Source organism: Cydia fagiglandana, chromosome 12 (assembly GCF_963556715.1).
Source record: "Cydia fagiglandana chromosome 12, ilCydFagi1.1, whole genome shotgun sequence".
NCBI lineage: Eukaryota > Metazoa > Arthropoda > Insecta > Lepidoptera > Tortricidae > Cydia > Cydia fagiglandana.
The window spans coordinates 12,380,044-12,397,565 of NC_085943.1; the positions used below are offsets into that span (position 1 = coordinate 12,380,044).

At 39.0% G+C, this 17,522-nt stretch overlaps 1 protein-coding gene across 3 annotated transcripts in view; it reads right to left on the minus strand.

The window, feature by feature from the left end:
• Window positions 1-17,522, minus strand: part of LOC134669641 (heterogeneous nuclear ribonucleoprotein 27C) — a 33,328-nt gene that overhangs the window by 7,424 nt on the left and 8,382 nt on the right. For all 3 annotated transcript variants that reach the window (XM_063527309.1, XM_063527311.1, XM_063527310.1), the window contains exons 3-7: window positions 12,043-12,233; window positions 11,389-11,471; window positions 6,172-6,383; window positions 5,402-5,598; window positions 157-323 (exon numbers count right to left, since the gene is read on the minus strand). In XM_063527309.1, the coding sequence (XP_063383379.1) occupies window positions 157-323; window positions 5,402-5,598; window positions 6,172-6,383; window positions 11,389-11,471; window positions 12,043-12,233 (850 nt within the window). The remainder of the gene's footprint in view (window positions 1-156; window positions 324-5,401; window positions 5,599-6,171; window positions 6,384-11,388; window positions 11,472-12,042; window positions 12,234-17,522) is intronic.

Sequence of the window (17,522 nt, forward strand, 5' to 3'; positions counted from 1 at the left end):
ACCCATTGCTAACCCTGTCACCCACTCGCACGCAGATCACAGTATCAGTTTGTGGTGCCACCATTCCTCTGTTATTGTGTCGTTGTGGGCGTGTTCTCGCACGGTGTGTGTGTGTGTGTCGGGCGGGGTGGTGCGTCATCAACAGCGGTGGTGTACCTGGTCCTGCTGGTAGGCGGGCGGGTACTGCTGGTAGGAGGAGTAGTCGGCCGAGGAGGACTTGGAGAGCGCGGCGGCGGAGGAGAGCGCGCCGGTGAGCGCGGGCGCGCCGCCGCCGCCCGAGCGCCCGTACATCTCGCCGCCCTCCGACAGCGGCACGTACGAACCTGCGCCACACCACACCGTCGTTATCAGACAACATAGAGGGTGTTACATTTACAAAGACACCACCCGAATGCTATACTGATATCACAAAATAATAGAAATAATCCAGCTTAAATCAGTAGTGCCAGTGCCAATTTTCTCACCAAAAATATACTCCTTTACAGACACAGTACAGACGTAAGGTAGAGGTACTAGTGCTCAACATGATAATGGCCATAGATGACACCTTGCTATCACCTCTATTGACAATGAGTTTCAAGATGACATGTACTGAGACCGCGTGGATCACCGATACCACCACTTTACATGAGTATAATTATATATCTTACAGTGTGCAGACATTAGCGGAATTTGCATTCGGAGCACAGGTAAAATACTAGGAAAATTGCTAAACCATTAGGCAAGTAGTTTAAAATTAACATTCGGGTGGATGTACTTAGAAGTAAAAGTATAATTCAGGTAGCTCAAGAGAATGAAGTTGCCTTTTACCAAGGTAAGATAAGGATAAACAAAAGTAATTCATAATCATCACCAAATAAATCAAAACACAACTTAATCCTCCTATACCAAAACGACATTTAACAAAATAATTTCTATAGCTCGGACAGATAATAAAGTTGTGTTGTTTTTTTTTATTGTTTTTTAACACGTCGAACGTCTATCATACAAAAAATTGATGCAAAGCAATTTGACCCATATTGATCTGTAGTAACACATGTCTGATACTAAGTCGCTACGACCCAAATTGAGTTAACATCACACGTGTCTTGCTAGGGCGCTCCACGGGTTAAACTATACTCATTGCCGCAACCCACAATTGTCCAAAACTTTGCGCCTTCTATTAACGTATTTGTTATTGCGATAACCTATCCGAGCTCTGTTAATTTCAAACGTTAATTTACAATTTCTCTTTTATAATATTATCTATGTCATTTAAGCTACTAGGCCAAGTTTGGACTCGTTTTCGTATAAATCGGGGATGCCGAATTCATTTATGATATCATAATGACACCATTCCTAAGTAAAAACACATAACATATGAAAAATAGTACATTTCGATGCTAGTGCGGAAGGTATGTCATTACTTCACGAGTACCGAGATATCTTGCCACGAGCCGCAGGCGAGTGGCAAGACTCGGGACGAGTGAAGAATGACATTTCCGCACGTGTATCGAACGACGTTTTTTAATACAGTTGCGAAAAAATAAGAAAAACATTGTTAATCGTACACTAAACAAAAGTGGTAACAGTGACAGCTCGGTTAGACGTCGTCTTTAAGTATATTATATCTATGGGCGTTTGGCAGCTATTCCGTTCCATTCAGTCAACTTATTAAGAACGGAATTTTCAATATTGAATATTAAAAAATAAACGTGTTATAATGATGAAGAGGTAAGTAATTAAATATGAAATATGTAATATTTTTCGTATTCTTACATTAACGGTAGGTTTTTATGCTGATTACGACGTTTAAAGGAAACTAATATTAACACTCATCAATAAGTAGTCGTGAATTGGAACAAGTATAAATTTAAAAAAATTGGAAAAGTAAAAAGCACTAGTTCGAGATAACCAACTTTCCGCACGCTAAACAGCTATGTAAAGTAGCACTTTTTGAGCAACTGTATTAAAAAATACTTTTTCTTTAATTCCTCTTCACTTCACGCCTAAACCGCTAAACCAATTTAGTTAAAATTTGGTACAGAGATAGTTTGAGTCCCAGGAAATAACATAGCATACTTTTAATCTCAAAAATCATCCCCTAAGGGTGTGAAAAGGGAGGTGGAAATTTTTATGAAGATCCAATAACCGCTGAACTGATTTTGATAAAATTTGGTATAGAGATATTTTGAGTCCTGGGGAAGAACATAGGATAGTTTTTAATTTAAAAAAAAAATCTCTCAAAAGTTAAAAGGAAGGTGTAAGATTGTATAGGGAATCAATAACGGCTGAACCGATTTAGATGAAATCTATGTCTACATCTTTGATTTAGTTGAAAATGATACTTAACTTGACACAGAACCTATACTTAAAAAAATATTAACCTCAGACGTCACCGACCCTTAAAACCCCCCCACCGGGTTTGACCTACAGGTGGGGACCTGCATCAAAAATCTGGGTGGCTCCACTTCTTATAGTACATAATTGTCGAGGCTCGGAAGTAGCTACTTGCAGGCTGAGGATTCGTTTTAAACGGACGACCTTGGGAGTCCGTTTAATTGAATCCGAAGCCAGCAAGTAGCCTTCCAGCCGAGTCATATATAGTGCTTTTCTCAAAAATGGTGCAAGAAACATAAATATCATAGAAACATTTTACAAAAGCAACGTTCTTACGTATATATTTTCACAGAGAAAAGCCCTTGCCGCCTTTTTATTTTTTTAATAAAAAAATAGAAGTGTATTTTTCTGCCGAAAATACGCCAACCTATTTGAGACAACTAAATAGTCGCGGTACTAATCATCTGTTTGGCTGTTTAATGGGCCTGTGCCTTCATTTGATATGGCCATTTGAACTTTTAAAAAGTTTGGAACTCGACAAATAATGGAATTTGTATGCAACATTGCAGTCCCAAAATCGAGACTGCAATGTTTTTAACTTTTTAATTTTTGACTGACCATAAACTCCGCGCTTCGCGACCTATTTTTTAGACGGCAAAGTCGACTTTGCCGTCCATTTTTGAGAAAAATACATTTTAGGAACACAAAGATTTTGCTAAAGGAAATCTCTTGATCAGTGAGCGCCGTAGTTGACCTTTTTATGGCCTGAGCACACTCCACTAACTAGTCTGTTTACTTTACCCTGAAGTATTTGACTAAAGTCTATTTTTTTATTCGGTAGACTAAAATGACATTTCATAGTATGAACTGACATTTTATGTTCATATTATGAAATGTCATTTTAGTCTACCGAATAAAAAAATAGACTAGTAGAATCCTGACAATCCTGACCTGGCCTATGAATAACCTATGATATTAACATCTTCCCAAATATGTTATGGCCCAACACTCTTTAGTAGAGCGCAGAGTGTGATGAGCGTAAATGAGCTAAAGGCTCGTAATGAGGTACGTTTTAAACGCGACCGCTCGCTATCGACACTCACCGGAGGCGGTGGAGTTCGAGTTTTGCACATTCCAGGAGTTCCACGAGCCGCCGGCCGCCGCGCCCGGCCCCGAGTTGTAGCTGGCTGCACAAACACCGCCCGTTAGCCACCTCCACTACGCCTACCATCTTACCTATCTTGGCTAAGTCGCGCGAATTCATACGTCAAACGCGACTTGACATATGGAGTCGCTTCAGTCGCGGCAACACGTGCTACAGATGTAGTGCATAATTTTTTTCCGTCGTGTTTAATTTACTCGGAAAAGTTCGTATTTGTCATGCTAGTTCAGTCAATGTCAGTACTTTTTGTACCGAGACTGGCTGAAATAGCCAGACACGTTCGTAAGTTTCCGTGAAAATACGAAGGAACATAATTATGCACTACATCTGTAACCGTCGTCGTTTTACGCAAGAGCAGACTCACGTTGTAAGAAACGGGGATGCCTTTGTCTAGTTGAGGAGTTTACGTGAGATAACGTGATACAGTCACGGACTCAGGGTTTAATGATTGGACATTCCAGTGTACATATAGAGCCCTAAATGGCTCGACATTTTGACCGTACCAAACTTTGTTTTTATTTTCCATACCTACATTAAAATGACAAGTCGAATGACCCATTCACTACCCAGTCCTGGTCTTGTACTGAAATAACAGATCGGGTAGACATATTGGGGATCAAACTGTCATTTAAGTATTTGGGATATAAAATCAGGCCTTTATAAATTGACATCCCGTTAGATAAGCGTGACCACGGCCGTCCAAGGAACTCAAAATATTCCACAGTCCCACACACATTTTTCTCAAACGTGGGAACAGAAATTATGCACCTCGCGCATGGTTTGATTCCCATTCATTCTCGCTTGGCATTCACACGTGTAATATTCCATTGAAATAGTTCACTCATGAACACGAGGTATACGAGTATAATAGAAATAGCCTGCGGGTTCCACTCTTGCGTAAAACTCTGGCCTTAGCCTTCCAACTACGCGTATATTTACTGTCGCAAACCTTTTAGACTTTCAGTTCAGTGGAACTAAAAGCATATGCGGAGTTGCGTTGCTCTCCCACAAACATCTGAACGTACCGACGGCGAATTAGGCGCGGCACTGCCTGGATGTGGACTAATTATTGTTTAAGTGTCTAACTACGGATTATTGACAGTGACTGTGACTACTTTTAAATTAGAATTTCATGAGATCGAAACGTGCCAATAGCGAGAAAAAAATTAGACGTATTGTTATATAGTAAGCAGCCAGCGGGCGTGCGGTCAGCTCAGTCTAATCCTGGCTCTATCTCCCAATGTCGACCTCGGAGTGCCTTTGTCTAAGATGAATAAAATCCAGTATGGACTAACTACTGCAAACGTACCTTTAAAGTGATCCACTATGTCGTGACCACGAAAAAGCGGTCCGAAAGAATTCGATTGACGCTACGCTTCTATGGCGGCCGCAGGTTGCCGACCGCTGGATTAGAGCATTACGTATTTAAAATGTGTGGTATTCCGGTGTATTTTTTGACCCTCTGATAAGTTCCTAACGTGACTCTTGACTATTTGACGTGCTCTGGTAATCGTGCCCGTGTTAGTGTGAAATTACTACCATGCCGTTGTTTTCCATCGTAATTAGTATCAGCGTTGACGCTTCTGTTCGTGATGCGCTTAACGGATACGTTGGTGTCGCAATCCTGTCGCGGACGTCTAGATCTGTCGAATGCGCCGCTAGCACGCCACTCGTAAAACGCTCTCACTCTCACATCGCTCATAAAATTTACGTCGCGCATTTGAGCAGCAGTATTTTTCTCACCGTATTAATTTTAGAGAGCGCGAGATACCGTCCCGCCACTGCTGTGCTAGGCCTCCGTCATAGACAGACGCGTCCGTCAGATCGATGCGCCAACAACAGTTGTGCTCCGGCGCCGCATGCCTCGTGTAGAGGTTATCCGCGGTGGCGGTGGCGGCGGTGGTGGTGGGGGGTACTGACCGTAGCTGCCGTAGCCCTGCGCGGGCGGCTGCGTGTGCTGCGAGTAGTTGTTGTTGGCGGGCCAGGCGGGCGCGTGCGGCGGCGCCTGCTGCGGCGGCGCGCCCCAGCCCTGGTAGGAGCCCGGGCCCGCCGCGCCGCCCGCCGCGCCGTAGCCCGCGTACGACGTCTGCCCCGGCGACGTGCCCCAGCCTTGGTACCTGCGCCAGGACATGGAACATTACTCACCTCACATATGTACAAGATTGTGTAAACTAAAAGCACGGGGCCGCAACTGCGCGCGACGAATCGTCCGCGTTAAGTACCTACCTACTCGAGTTCTTTAACTCCTGACGACTGTGCTTGCTGAGTTTATGTGTTGCAAACCTTGTAGACTTTTGAGTTCAAAGGAACACAAAGTATATGCTAATTTGCATTAATGTCCCACAAACATCTGAACGTACCGACGGCAATATTGACCTTAGGCACTGCCTGGATGTGGATAAAATTTAAAAAAAATCCAATAACTAGAAGTGACAAAAACAAAAATAGCCGATTAAAAAAACTCAAAAGAATTAATTGAAATTTTGGAAACTTTCCCATTTCAATTTGCGTGAAATATCACATTAAGTTTTCCGTTAAAACTTGCCAATACATACATCCTATAGTCGCCCAAACGTCAAACCTTTTGTCAAAACAAAGATTCAAATTAGAATGGCACAGGAGACCTTTTTATGTGTCTGGGCGGCTAGAGGATATATTTCCCTTGGGCGCATAAGTAAGGTGATCGTTACCCCTGCATGATGTTGGGGCCGGCCATGGGCATGTTGATGGGCGGGCCGCCCATCTGGCCGTTGTGGCCCTGCATCATGTTGATGGGCGCGGCGGCGGGCGGGCCCCACTGGCCGGCGGCGGGCGCGTCGCCGGGCGCGCTCATGCCGCCGCCCATGCCGCCCGACCCCAGCTTGCCCGACCCGTCGCGCGGCTCCGCGCGCTTTATCTCCACCTGACACGATAACAAACCTTTATTTTTGCTCACGGAATGCTTATTCGATTCTCATACTCTGAAAGTATCATCATTCATCATTGTTTATCTACGCAGTGTGTCGAAAGTACGTCTTTTCACTTTTTTTATGATAAGCAATTAAAATTTGGTTTTAAGTCAATTTGTTGTACAGTCGAGGTCTAAGATATATTTAAATTTTTCGGCGTAAACACATCTTAGACGTCGACTGTACAATTCCCATTCTGATATTCAACTCCCCATTCCATAAATAACGATACCTTTACCTAAATTGTTAATTACCTAGTACGGCTTAGCATCCATTAATTACATTACACGTTTAGGGGGAGGGAGGGGGTCAAGAAAATGTGACATATTGTGACATGGGGGAGGGGGGAGACACAAACTTTGTGACGTCACTTTAACTTCATCAGTAACCGAAAATTTATTTAAATTATTTTATCTACACACATATCATAAACTGTCTATGATGCCTTCAAAATTCGTAAATAATGGCCCACATTACGATAAACTGTTTTGTTGCAGCAAATTTTTTATCTGTGAAAATGTGGTAATAGCTTCATTACTATATCAAAATCGATTTGGTAATGCATTTCAAATTTCGAACATCTCTGAAAAAAAAAAAGCAATTTGATTTGACCCCCATTCTAATATCAGTTGAGATGACGTTATAAGTAAAATATAATTTGTTTTGTTGTTTTTAAAGGAACTATAACAAAAGTTTCGTGTAAAATGTGCGATAAAGATATTTCGGAAACGCCATCTCATATCCGCGAGTTCCGCCAGAGAGCAAAGTCGGCTGTAATATGAAGTTAGTGAATATATCATAGAAAGTTTATAATATGTGTGTAGATAAAGCAGTGTATGTAACTGTACATAATTAGGCATTAAAACACTCGTGTGATACTATTATGAAACTCATTTCATTCGTTTCATAAACCCACACTCGTATTTTAATGCCTTTCATTATGTAGCAGTCACATAAACTACTATTATTCGCTGTACATTTAAATAACAAGTTTTTAAAACGATAATCGTTTTTATTCGTTTAATTTTCTTTCCTAAGCAGTTTTGGGTTATAAAATTACTAATATGTATTTATATTGTCAAAAATATTTTGATACGATATTAATAATACTTAGTAACTTACTTAATTCGATTTGGAGATTTCGAAGAAAAAATGTGACATCACACTAGGGAGGGGTTTGCCAAATGTGACCAAGTGTGACAAGGAGGGGGGGGAGGGGTCAAAAAACCTAGAAATTCGTGTGACATAATCATACCCCGGCCGGCGAGAGCAAAAATGCGTCTGCTCCTAGTGCTTAATTAAATATCGACTATTCTATCGACATATGGATGTCGATAGAATAGTCGACTTTTAATTAAGCACAATTTTTTTTTAAACTGAGCCATTAGTATTTGTTATTTATTTCAACTTGATACCTCCACGCGTTTCTAAGAATAACCCTAAAACAATTTTCTATCAACATAAAATTATTATTATTATAAAGTTATTCACAATAAGTATCAGAATGTGTTGAAGAAGAACGTTGGCATTTTAACTTTAAACAATTTAAATAAATTGATATCTGGCAGAGAAGTGGAACTACCTAATACAGAACAAATTCATAATCACTATGAATTATTTCGTTTTGCTCCGATTACTACAGTAGATTTAGAACGGTCCTTTAGTTGGATGAAATGGATTTTATCGGCAAGGCGAAGGAGTTTAAAATCAGAAAATTTAGAAAAAATGCTAATTGTATATTACGAAAATTACATAACCTCTAGCCACCCATACTTCAAACCTTGCCAAGCAAAATTAAATTTTATATTGTCAACACAAAGTTGAAATTAGAATGGAACAGGAGACCTTTTTATAGGTCTCTGGGCGGCTAGAGGTTAAAATACTGAATAAATACAAACACTTGGTTTTAATTTTGTTTACAACAATAATTAATACTTCGGCATATCATAACGGTGGTCCAGTACATCGTGTTGTTTTTATCGACATCGACCAAAGTGTGTGTCCTCGCACTATTAAGCTGTCAACGCATTTTTGCTCTCGCCGGCCGGGGTATGGACATAATTAATGGATGACCCCTTAGAAAAAATATAAGTTTATACTTAGTCAAGTTTTTTTTAATCCACAAATGTAGTTTACCTCCTTCGTATTCGAAATGAGTGTTTAACTCGGGTGAAAGGCACCATTTTAGCCTCGGACTTAATCATTTTTTGTGAACTCAACCGCACAAGAATTGCGGTCTAATTTTATTTAGTAATCGAGCCGTCGAAATGTTTTTAAATCTTTAAGAAATATGTAGCAAACCTTGTAGACTTTCGAGTTCAAAGGAACACAAAGTATATGCTAATTTGCATTAATGTCCCACAAACATCTGAACGTACCAACGGCAATATAGACCTTAGGCACTGCCTGGATGTGGATATGACGTGCCAGATTTCGGAATTAATCATTTCAATGATATGGCAATCATTTTATGAAATTGGTTCATGAAAAATTCAAACCTAACCTATGAGGTTAGGTTTGTGATCAATTTTAAAATGGCATTTCATGAAAAGATCAGATTCTATGATCTAGCCACAACAAATACATTATTATGATATGCAAAAGGGTGAATTTAACTTCTCTTCTGTAAAAAAAAACTTTCTTTGGTATGTACTTTGACAAAATTTGTCGAACACATTTAATGTGTTTTCAGTGAAGCTTGCCATATTTTCACAAATCTAGTATGAAAATTGACAACATTTAAACACTTATTCCTATTCAACAATTGAGATTATTTTTCAAATGATCAACATTTAATTACTACTTGCTTACTGCGCGTTTCTATATAATGATAGTTTCGGTATGTGATGTAAAAGCAATTAATAATAACAGGTACACTGTGATTAATAAGCGATTCCGATTGGGTACACATGTCCGCTTGCTTATTCGACAAAAACATAATAGCTATAGTTAATTCGCTATAGCTAATTAACTTTCAGTATTATATAAGGCACACAGTTAAAGAGGTAGGTATTCAGAGTAGAATGTAAGGAGCCTTATGTTGTGTTGTATGATTCAGAGGCATTTTGTTTTTTAATTATGTATGGGAAGGAGCAAAGCCATGAAAGTAAAAGATACTGAGTCATAAAAGTATTGAATCCTTGCAGTGATCTCATTACTTACACGCGTGCAAATGTCAAATTACTCTTTCTTAATTCTGAAAATCAATAGAAATCAAGCCCATTTTCAACCTAAAATGATTCCTTTTGTCCGAAAATATCACAAAAAACCGGGCAAGTGCGAGTCGGACTCGCGCACGACGGGTTCCGTACCATAATGCAAAAAAAAACAAAGAAAAAACGGTCACCCATCCAAGTACTGACCCCTCCCGACGTTGCTTAACTTTGGTCAAAAATCACGTTTGTTGTATGGGAGCCCCATTTAAATCTTTATTTTATTCTGTTTTTAGTATTTGTTGCTATAGCGGCAACAGAAATACATCATCTGTGAAAATTTCAACTGTCTAGCTATCACGGTTCGTGAGATACAGCCTGGTGACAGACGGACGGACGGACGGACGGACGGACGGACGGACGGACAGCGAAGTCTTAGTAATAGGGTCCCGTTTTACCCTTTGGGTACGGAACCCTAATAATGGTTAAGACGCAAACATACCAAATGGTATTATGTATTTTGACATGAACACGATGATTGTGCAAACACCATTAACAGAAGTAATTAAATTGTAATTTAATGTGAGAGAAAGCTAGCATAATATTAGCGTCTAGACAACAATTTGGAGTCAGGTAACGAATCGCACGATTACTGCAGTCATACAAACATTTCCTTATCACTTGTTTCTACAATGGAAAATAACTATGAATGTTTATATTGTTTATTTCTGGCGTATGCAAATAAACATTTGATACCAATTATTTTACTTGCAAATGAATTTAATGCGTTTTTTCTGTCAGGAAACGTTAAGCCAAAATCTTAGAAGGAGTTATACACAAATTAATATCAATAACAAGTATAATTCAATATTATTTAAGTTTGTACTTGTTACTTGAGGGCAGATAGATCAATCTTTAGTGTCCTTATTTTCTAATGTTTAGTGTTTTTATTTCAAAAACTTTAATAAAAATCATCATACAAAATGACCGGTTTTCATCACTCAATTACTAAGATTTAGTCAGCCTAACTGTAACATATCAATATGTGAAACTATTTTTAACAAGAGGTGCTCTTTTGATTCGCCTTTACCCATTTTAACTCAAACAAGCTCACACGTTTACAGTAATAACCGTTAGAAAGTTCAGGCTTGGAAAATTAAACGCACAGCAAGTCCTAAGCTAATAAAAGTTTTAAGAGCGCCGAGATTATCGTGCGGCTAGTTTTTCTTTGCAAAGTTTAACACAGATTTTTTATCGATATTATTATTTTCAATGCTTTTATTGCAGACTGTGTTCTTCTTATAGAAATCACTAAACTCCTATTCATACAGACCATAACAAGCTCAAATTGACAAGGTTTTCTTGTTTTAGTAGATTTACTTCATTTAGTCTTCATATTGTTTTTTGACTTGTTTTTGTACCATATATATGAATAAAGTTTATTCATGTCTCCATAACACCATAATAACATACCATCATTCGAAAATAAAATTACTAAGATATGTTGGAACTTACTAAAAACTGGTGCGAGAAATATTTCATCTTAATAAAATCTAACATTGTAAGTGAACTAAAAACATTTAGACTATGTACAACTAGGGAACAAATCAAAATATACATGTATATTTTTTTATTTGTGATATTATATTTGCTCGGTAGTCTAGTGGTCAGGTCAGGACTCAGGCAGGATGTTAGCCGTGTAAGCTGAAGACGCCGGTTCGATCCCGGCCTTTACCACCAGTGGACTAGTGGTTACATTTTCTTTACTGTACAACATGTATTTCAGTTTATAAAAACATGTTATTACCTGCTTCCCGTTGAGGTTGATGAAGTGCTCCTGGGTGACCCTCTCAACGGACATCTCCTCCTCGAACGACAGGAATCCGAAGCCTGTAATAATTCGAAATATTAAACTATTGTCTACTCTACTTTAACAACTATAGTTACACTATCAAATATTAAAACACCGTGAAAGCAAGAAAACATTGTGAGGCAACCGTGCTTAATCCCAATGAGACCTAGTTTCCCCTCTGTGTTGGAAAGTCAAGACTACAAATCCCTGAAATTAGGTTGCTAAGCGGACCTTACATTTCTTAAGGGGACCGGGGTAAAAATGTTTTTTTTTTCTGTTTAATGTCGCAAATATTTTAGACTTTAAAGCTCATAGGAACATAAAGCATATGCAACTTGCGTGACGCTGTCCCACAAACATCTGAACGTACCGACGGCGAATGTTACCGAGGGCACTGCCTGGATGTGGATTTTTAATACCTTTATTTATTATGATTTTATGATTTTTCACGAAGAACGATTTGAATTTGAAATACGACGAGAAGTTGGTAACAGGTTATTTCCAGTTTTGTTACCGGTAGCGGCCGAAGCATACGCGCAGGTCGGTCTGCGTGACGTTGAAGGGCAGGCGAGGAACACCTTGTAACCTCACTGGTGCACAAGCACATACCTCTGGACTTCTTCTTCTCCTGGTCGTACATGATGACGACCTCCATGACCTTGCCGTAGCGGCCGAAGAACACGCGCAAGTCGGTCTCCGTGATGTTGGAGGGCAGGCCGCCGAGGAACACCTTGGGGTAGCCGCCGCCGCGCTTCGGCTTCTGCAGGGTGCGAGGGTTGCACGGCTTCGGGTCGATGGTCCTAGTGGAAAAGTACATTTACGTGTAAGTATTTGGTTGAAGGACATATTATTCACAGAATCATCATTTTCCGCTAGCTTAATATTCCTTTTATTTGTTTAAATACTTTAATATATTTAATAAATTAAATGGCAAAAAACGGAACCCTTATGGATCCGTCTTGTCTGCCCGTCTGTCTGTCTGTCTGTCTGTCACTCCGTGTATGTCACAGACACTTTTTTCCGAAACTATAAGAACTATACTGTTGAAACTTGGTAAGTAGATGTATTTCACACAAAAATAGAAAAAAAAACAATAAATTTTGGGGGTTCCCCAAACTTAGAACTTAAACTCAATTTTTTTTCTCTAACCCGTACGTGAGGGGAATCTATGGATAGGTCTTCAAAAATGATATTGAGGTTTCTAATATCATTTTTTTCTAAACTGAATAGTTTGCGCGAGAGACACTTCCAAAGTGGTAAAATGTGTGTAATTTCTGACACTATGTTATTTAGTAAAAAATAATCCATATGATGAATCCTTTCGATCGGTATGATAAAACTACAGGGTGATTTTTTTTTCGTGTAGCGGGTTCGGTTCCCGGTCAACCACGAAATTATTTAAAAATCTATGAACGCAGTTTAAATTGTTTTTTAAATTAAAATAATGTCTTCTTTCAGCAAAATATCCTATTTACGATATTTATCCCTTGATGTCCCGTAGTCTTGGGACGCCCTGTATGATGTACATTACCATGCAAACTTACACCGAAAAATGGTTTGAACGAGATCTAATAAGTAGTTTTTTTAATACGTCATAAATCGTAAGCCGCAATTTTATTATGTTACTTACTGCTACGGAACCCTTCATGGGCGAGTCCGACTCGCACTTGGCCGCTTTTTTTTTAAGTAGATAATTATCAATGAAATTATTACTCAATTTTAAATGTGTTTTGCGAACCGCTACTTAGTTCTGTAGTTGTAATAACTAGTAACTCATACTTGCTACAATGTTCTTTTGAAAGTAGGTAAGAGCAGCCGCAGATTATGTAAGTTAAGCGATAATTTGCATTCGGCAGAGATAAATTAGATGAGTGCGAACTAAAAGCCGCCGAGTCTAAAAATGTCCTTCTGGTATGCAAGAGAACTAGGAGATTTGAGGAGAATAGCGTGGAAATGCCGCCGGGACAGCCGGCCTAGCCAAGGTCACAATCGCTATCGTTTCGACAACGAAAAGCATTATGTCTCTCTATCACTCTTCCATATTAGCGCGACAGTGACAGTTGCGTTTCGATCGCTACGGAGCTAAGGAATTGGGCTGAATGAAAGCAACAAGCGATCGACCGCCCTGTTGTGTTAGTGAGTGTGGTCTGGCGAACATCATAATCGTCAAAGCGTAACGCCATTAGATCTCATTGAAAATAGGTAACGCCAATACGGATAAGTGTGGCTGGCGTTGGGATAAGTTGGCAGCGAGTTCATATATTTGCTACTTGCGTTTAGTGGCAAATGTATGAACTCACATTAAACACTAATCAAGTGTAAACCTAAACATGCCGTGGTATGAAGGCCATTCACACTTAGGGGTCATCCATTAATTACGTCACACGAATTTCTAGGTTTTTTGACCCCTCCCCCCCTCCATGTCACATTTGGTCACATTTGGCAAACCCCTCCCCCCCTAGTGTGACGTCACATTTTTTCTACGAAATCGCCAAATCGAATTAAGTAAGTACTTAAGTATTATTAATATTTTATCAAAATATTTTTGACGATATAAATATTAGTAATTTTATAACCCAAAACTGCTTAGGAAAGAAAATTAAACGAATAAAAACGATTATCGTTTTAAAAACTTGTTATTTAAATGAACAGCAAATAAAATAATTTAAATACATTTTCGGTTACTGGTGAAGTTGAAGTGACGTCACAAAGTTTGTGTCTCCCCCCTACCCCATGTCACAATATGTCACATTTTCTTGACCCCCTCCCTCCCCCTAAACGTGTGATGTAATTAATGGATGACCCCTTATCCCGCAGTCACACTTACCCACTTTGACGTTAACTTGAAGGTTTCACGTTTTTTGATGAAGGGAATATTTTCGGAAACAATAGCTCCAAAGGCCCCAAAACATATTTATTGTATATTGATACAAACTCATTGATATTCCTATGACCTCCATCAAGCCAGCAACAATGCTTTCTTAATTGCATTGCATAAATGAATAGTTTAAGGCTATGCAGCGACGTTACAGGCTATGACTTGATTAACATTTCAGGAGTAAAATCAAAGGTTGTGTGTTTTGTTGCAAAGTGATGTCACCTGTGTATATATGACGTATGACGACGGAAAACGTATGATTTTATATTAAAATATTTGATTTCTAGTTATCTCATTCTTTAGATAAAATATTTGATGTAAAATTAGGTCAGGAAAATAACCAAGCATCTGTGTCACTTGAATGACAAAAACGAAAAAATCACTCAGGAATGTTTCCGCATCAGAAATCCGTCGAAGCGTGGCCAAATAAAGTAGACACGACTCGAATTATCACCGGAAAGATAAGAAGCGATAACACTCCCACCGTTAGGAATCGATTGTCAGGCCTAAGCATGAAACTATTACATTGTAGGTACTCCGCACAAGCTCTTCTAACAGTAAAGTTGTATTGAAATCAGTAAAACATTTCGTCAGCTCAGCAGTTTGTAATCAGTGCATTAAGTGCAAAGTACTTTAATGTAATATTTAAATCGATCCAACGAAACATCAAGGATCATAAAACCTTCGAAGTCGGTTAAAGTTATAACATGTCGGTTAAAAGTATGTTTCGGCGCGCGCCTTTATCAGATTGCCAATGCATTCCTCATTACACCTATACTTTGTTAACTGAAAAAAGCAACGCATAGACTTTCAACTTTCACCGTGATCTTTGAAAATAAAAGTAGGTCGCGTTCACGTAGTCTCTAAAGAGATATCAGAGCGGCTATTTCATAATTGTAACTAAATAACGAACTAACCTACTTCTAAAAGTAGTGGCGATAAATTTTGCAAATGCAATGCAGAAAACAATACAATAATTTGATTATGATGACCTAATCTGATGTCGGAGCCAGGAGATAGTGGAAATTATTTGATAGCTACTTTACTAGTCTCGAGTTTGAGCTCATATGATTCGTTTTAAGGAGTCCGTGCGTTGGGAATGTACATAGACTAGGAATCCTCTAGACGGAGTTTAGAGCAATTATTTCATGCAACCGATGCTGCCAAAAATGCGGGGGTGCGCGGGACGAGGTGAGCGAAGCCCCGTGCCGTGATTGGTCCGTTCCAACGACGGACGAGTTCACGGACGTCACACAAAGACACTTTCGACTCGAACATGGAGTAAAATTACCGTATGCGTGGCAGCGTGGGTAGCGCGACTATGCTCAGTCTAATAGAGGATGTTTTGTCTGTGGGAATGTACAATTGGAGAAGTGTTTTTTAATGATATTTTTGGCTGAATTTTTGACCATCTCAGCTTGATTAGTTGACAAGTGATATCAAGCTGAGCAAGTTAAAGTTCAAGACAGACTTGAAGATATCTTATAAAAAAGGTTTTTCCCGGAATTTGATAATTCGGGACACATATTCTAATATGCACTCACAGACAAAACATCCTCCAGACTTAGCATAGTCGCGCTACCCCCTCTGCCACGCACGAAAGTGTCTTTGTGTGACGTCCACGCGACAATCACGGCACGGGACTTCACTCACCTCGTCCCGCGCACCCCCGTATTTTTTGCATCATCGGTTTCATGAAATAATTGCTCTAGTGGATTCCTAGTCTACGTATGCACTGCACTGTCCCGAACTGGATTTCTCCAACTGCGCGACATGACCAAAATCCATAACTAAAAATCGGCAGTCTCAAATTAATGGAGAAATCTGGGCACTCTATACTTGAGGAATGAGACATGTTATCGTTACGAAACGGCCATATTCGACCCAAACTTACAGCATCCTTATTGATAACGGAACACTAAAAGTAGGTATTTAACGGCCGTTACGACATTAATGCCCGCGGACTGACAGGCGAAATTCATTGCGAGGAAGTGTAAAAAATGGCCAAGTAAAATCTGCAAAATGGCGAATTGCGTACCTTGAACATAACAACAACTAAAACCTTTCAAAGCCCCTCATCGACCCTGAGTATGAATGCCCCTATTTTTTTCAGAGAACCCCCTCCCTTTTTAAGTGTGACGGCCCATTGGGATTGCCGTAGTCATCATAAATATGTAACCAAGTTCAGAATCAGAGCATTCCCCGGTGAATTTACTGGTTTATTTAATAATTGAGACTACCAACAATGGAATCATTTTGAGAGTAACAAGCTAATTAACGTTGCACGACGTGAGTCTGAGTAGACAGTTTTTTGGTAATTCCCGTCCCAGTGGGCATACAATTCATACAAGTGTGGAATTCTCCCACGAAGTAACTGTACAAATGCATTATAAAACAATGCTTCGAATAACTATAAATCAAATAACCTAGACATTTTCAGTCGTAGAATAAGTATCACAGAAATGAACAAGAAATATATCAATAAATTAACTCATATGAGAAGATTGTAAGATCAACAACTGTTAATAAGAAAGTAAGAGCGTGTTCAGATCGTTTTGAGCACATCGCCCGTTTAGGTGCTTCTGTTGCCGACTGTACAGTTTTGGTTAACTAACATCTCTTCAAGCCAACGATCCAAAATATTTACACGCCTCTATGACAATATTATGGTCGGGTAAATATATTTTTGGAGCGTTAGCTTGTTAACCCTTATCTTGGCAAGACTCAAAATATCTTAAATTTAAAATTTTTTTTTGTTTTTCACCTATTGAACATACTAGATTATTAAAAAATAAGGAAAAAAATCAAGGATTTTCCAATTTCGGAAAATCATATGTATCATATTTGATACAGTGCCAATCCGTCGACAAAATAGTTACCTACTTTTTAGAAGAAAAATGCGGATTTTAATAAAAATAAAACGTGTAATGCAACTGAAATTATCATTTATTGCTAATTAAAAGCAATCCAAAGCATCAGATAACTATTACACCTGTAAAAATAAATTATATCTACGAATACCTGATCACATGGGCGGAAAATTTGATCCCGTAAAGTTTCAAAAAATGCGTCAGCAAAAAGTTGAATAAAATATGAAAAGTAAACAAATAATTTAAAAGTCAAAAAAAAAAATTTTTCACTTTGGGGCTTTTTTGCCATGCACAGATTTTTCCGTGCTACGGGCTACGGCGTAGCAATTATGCTACAGCGT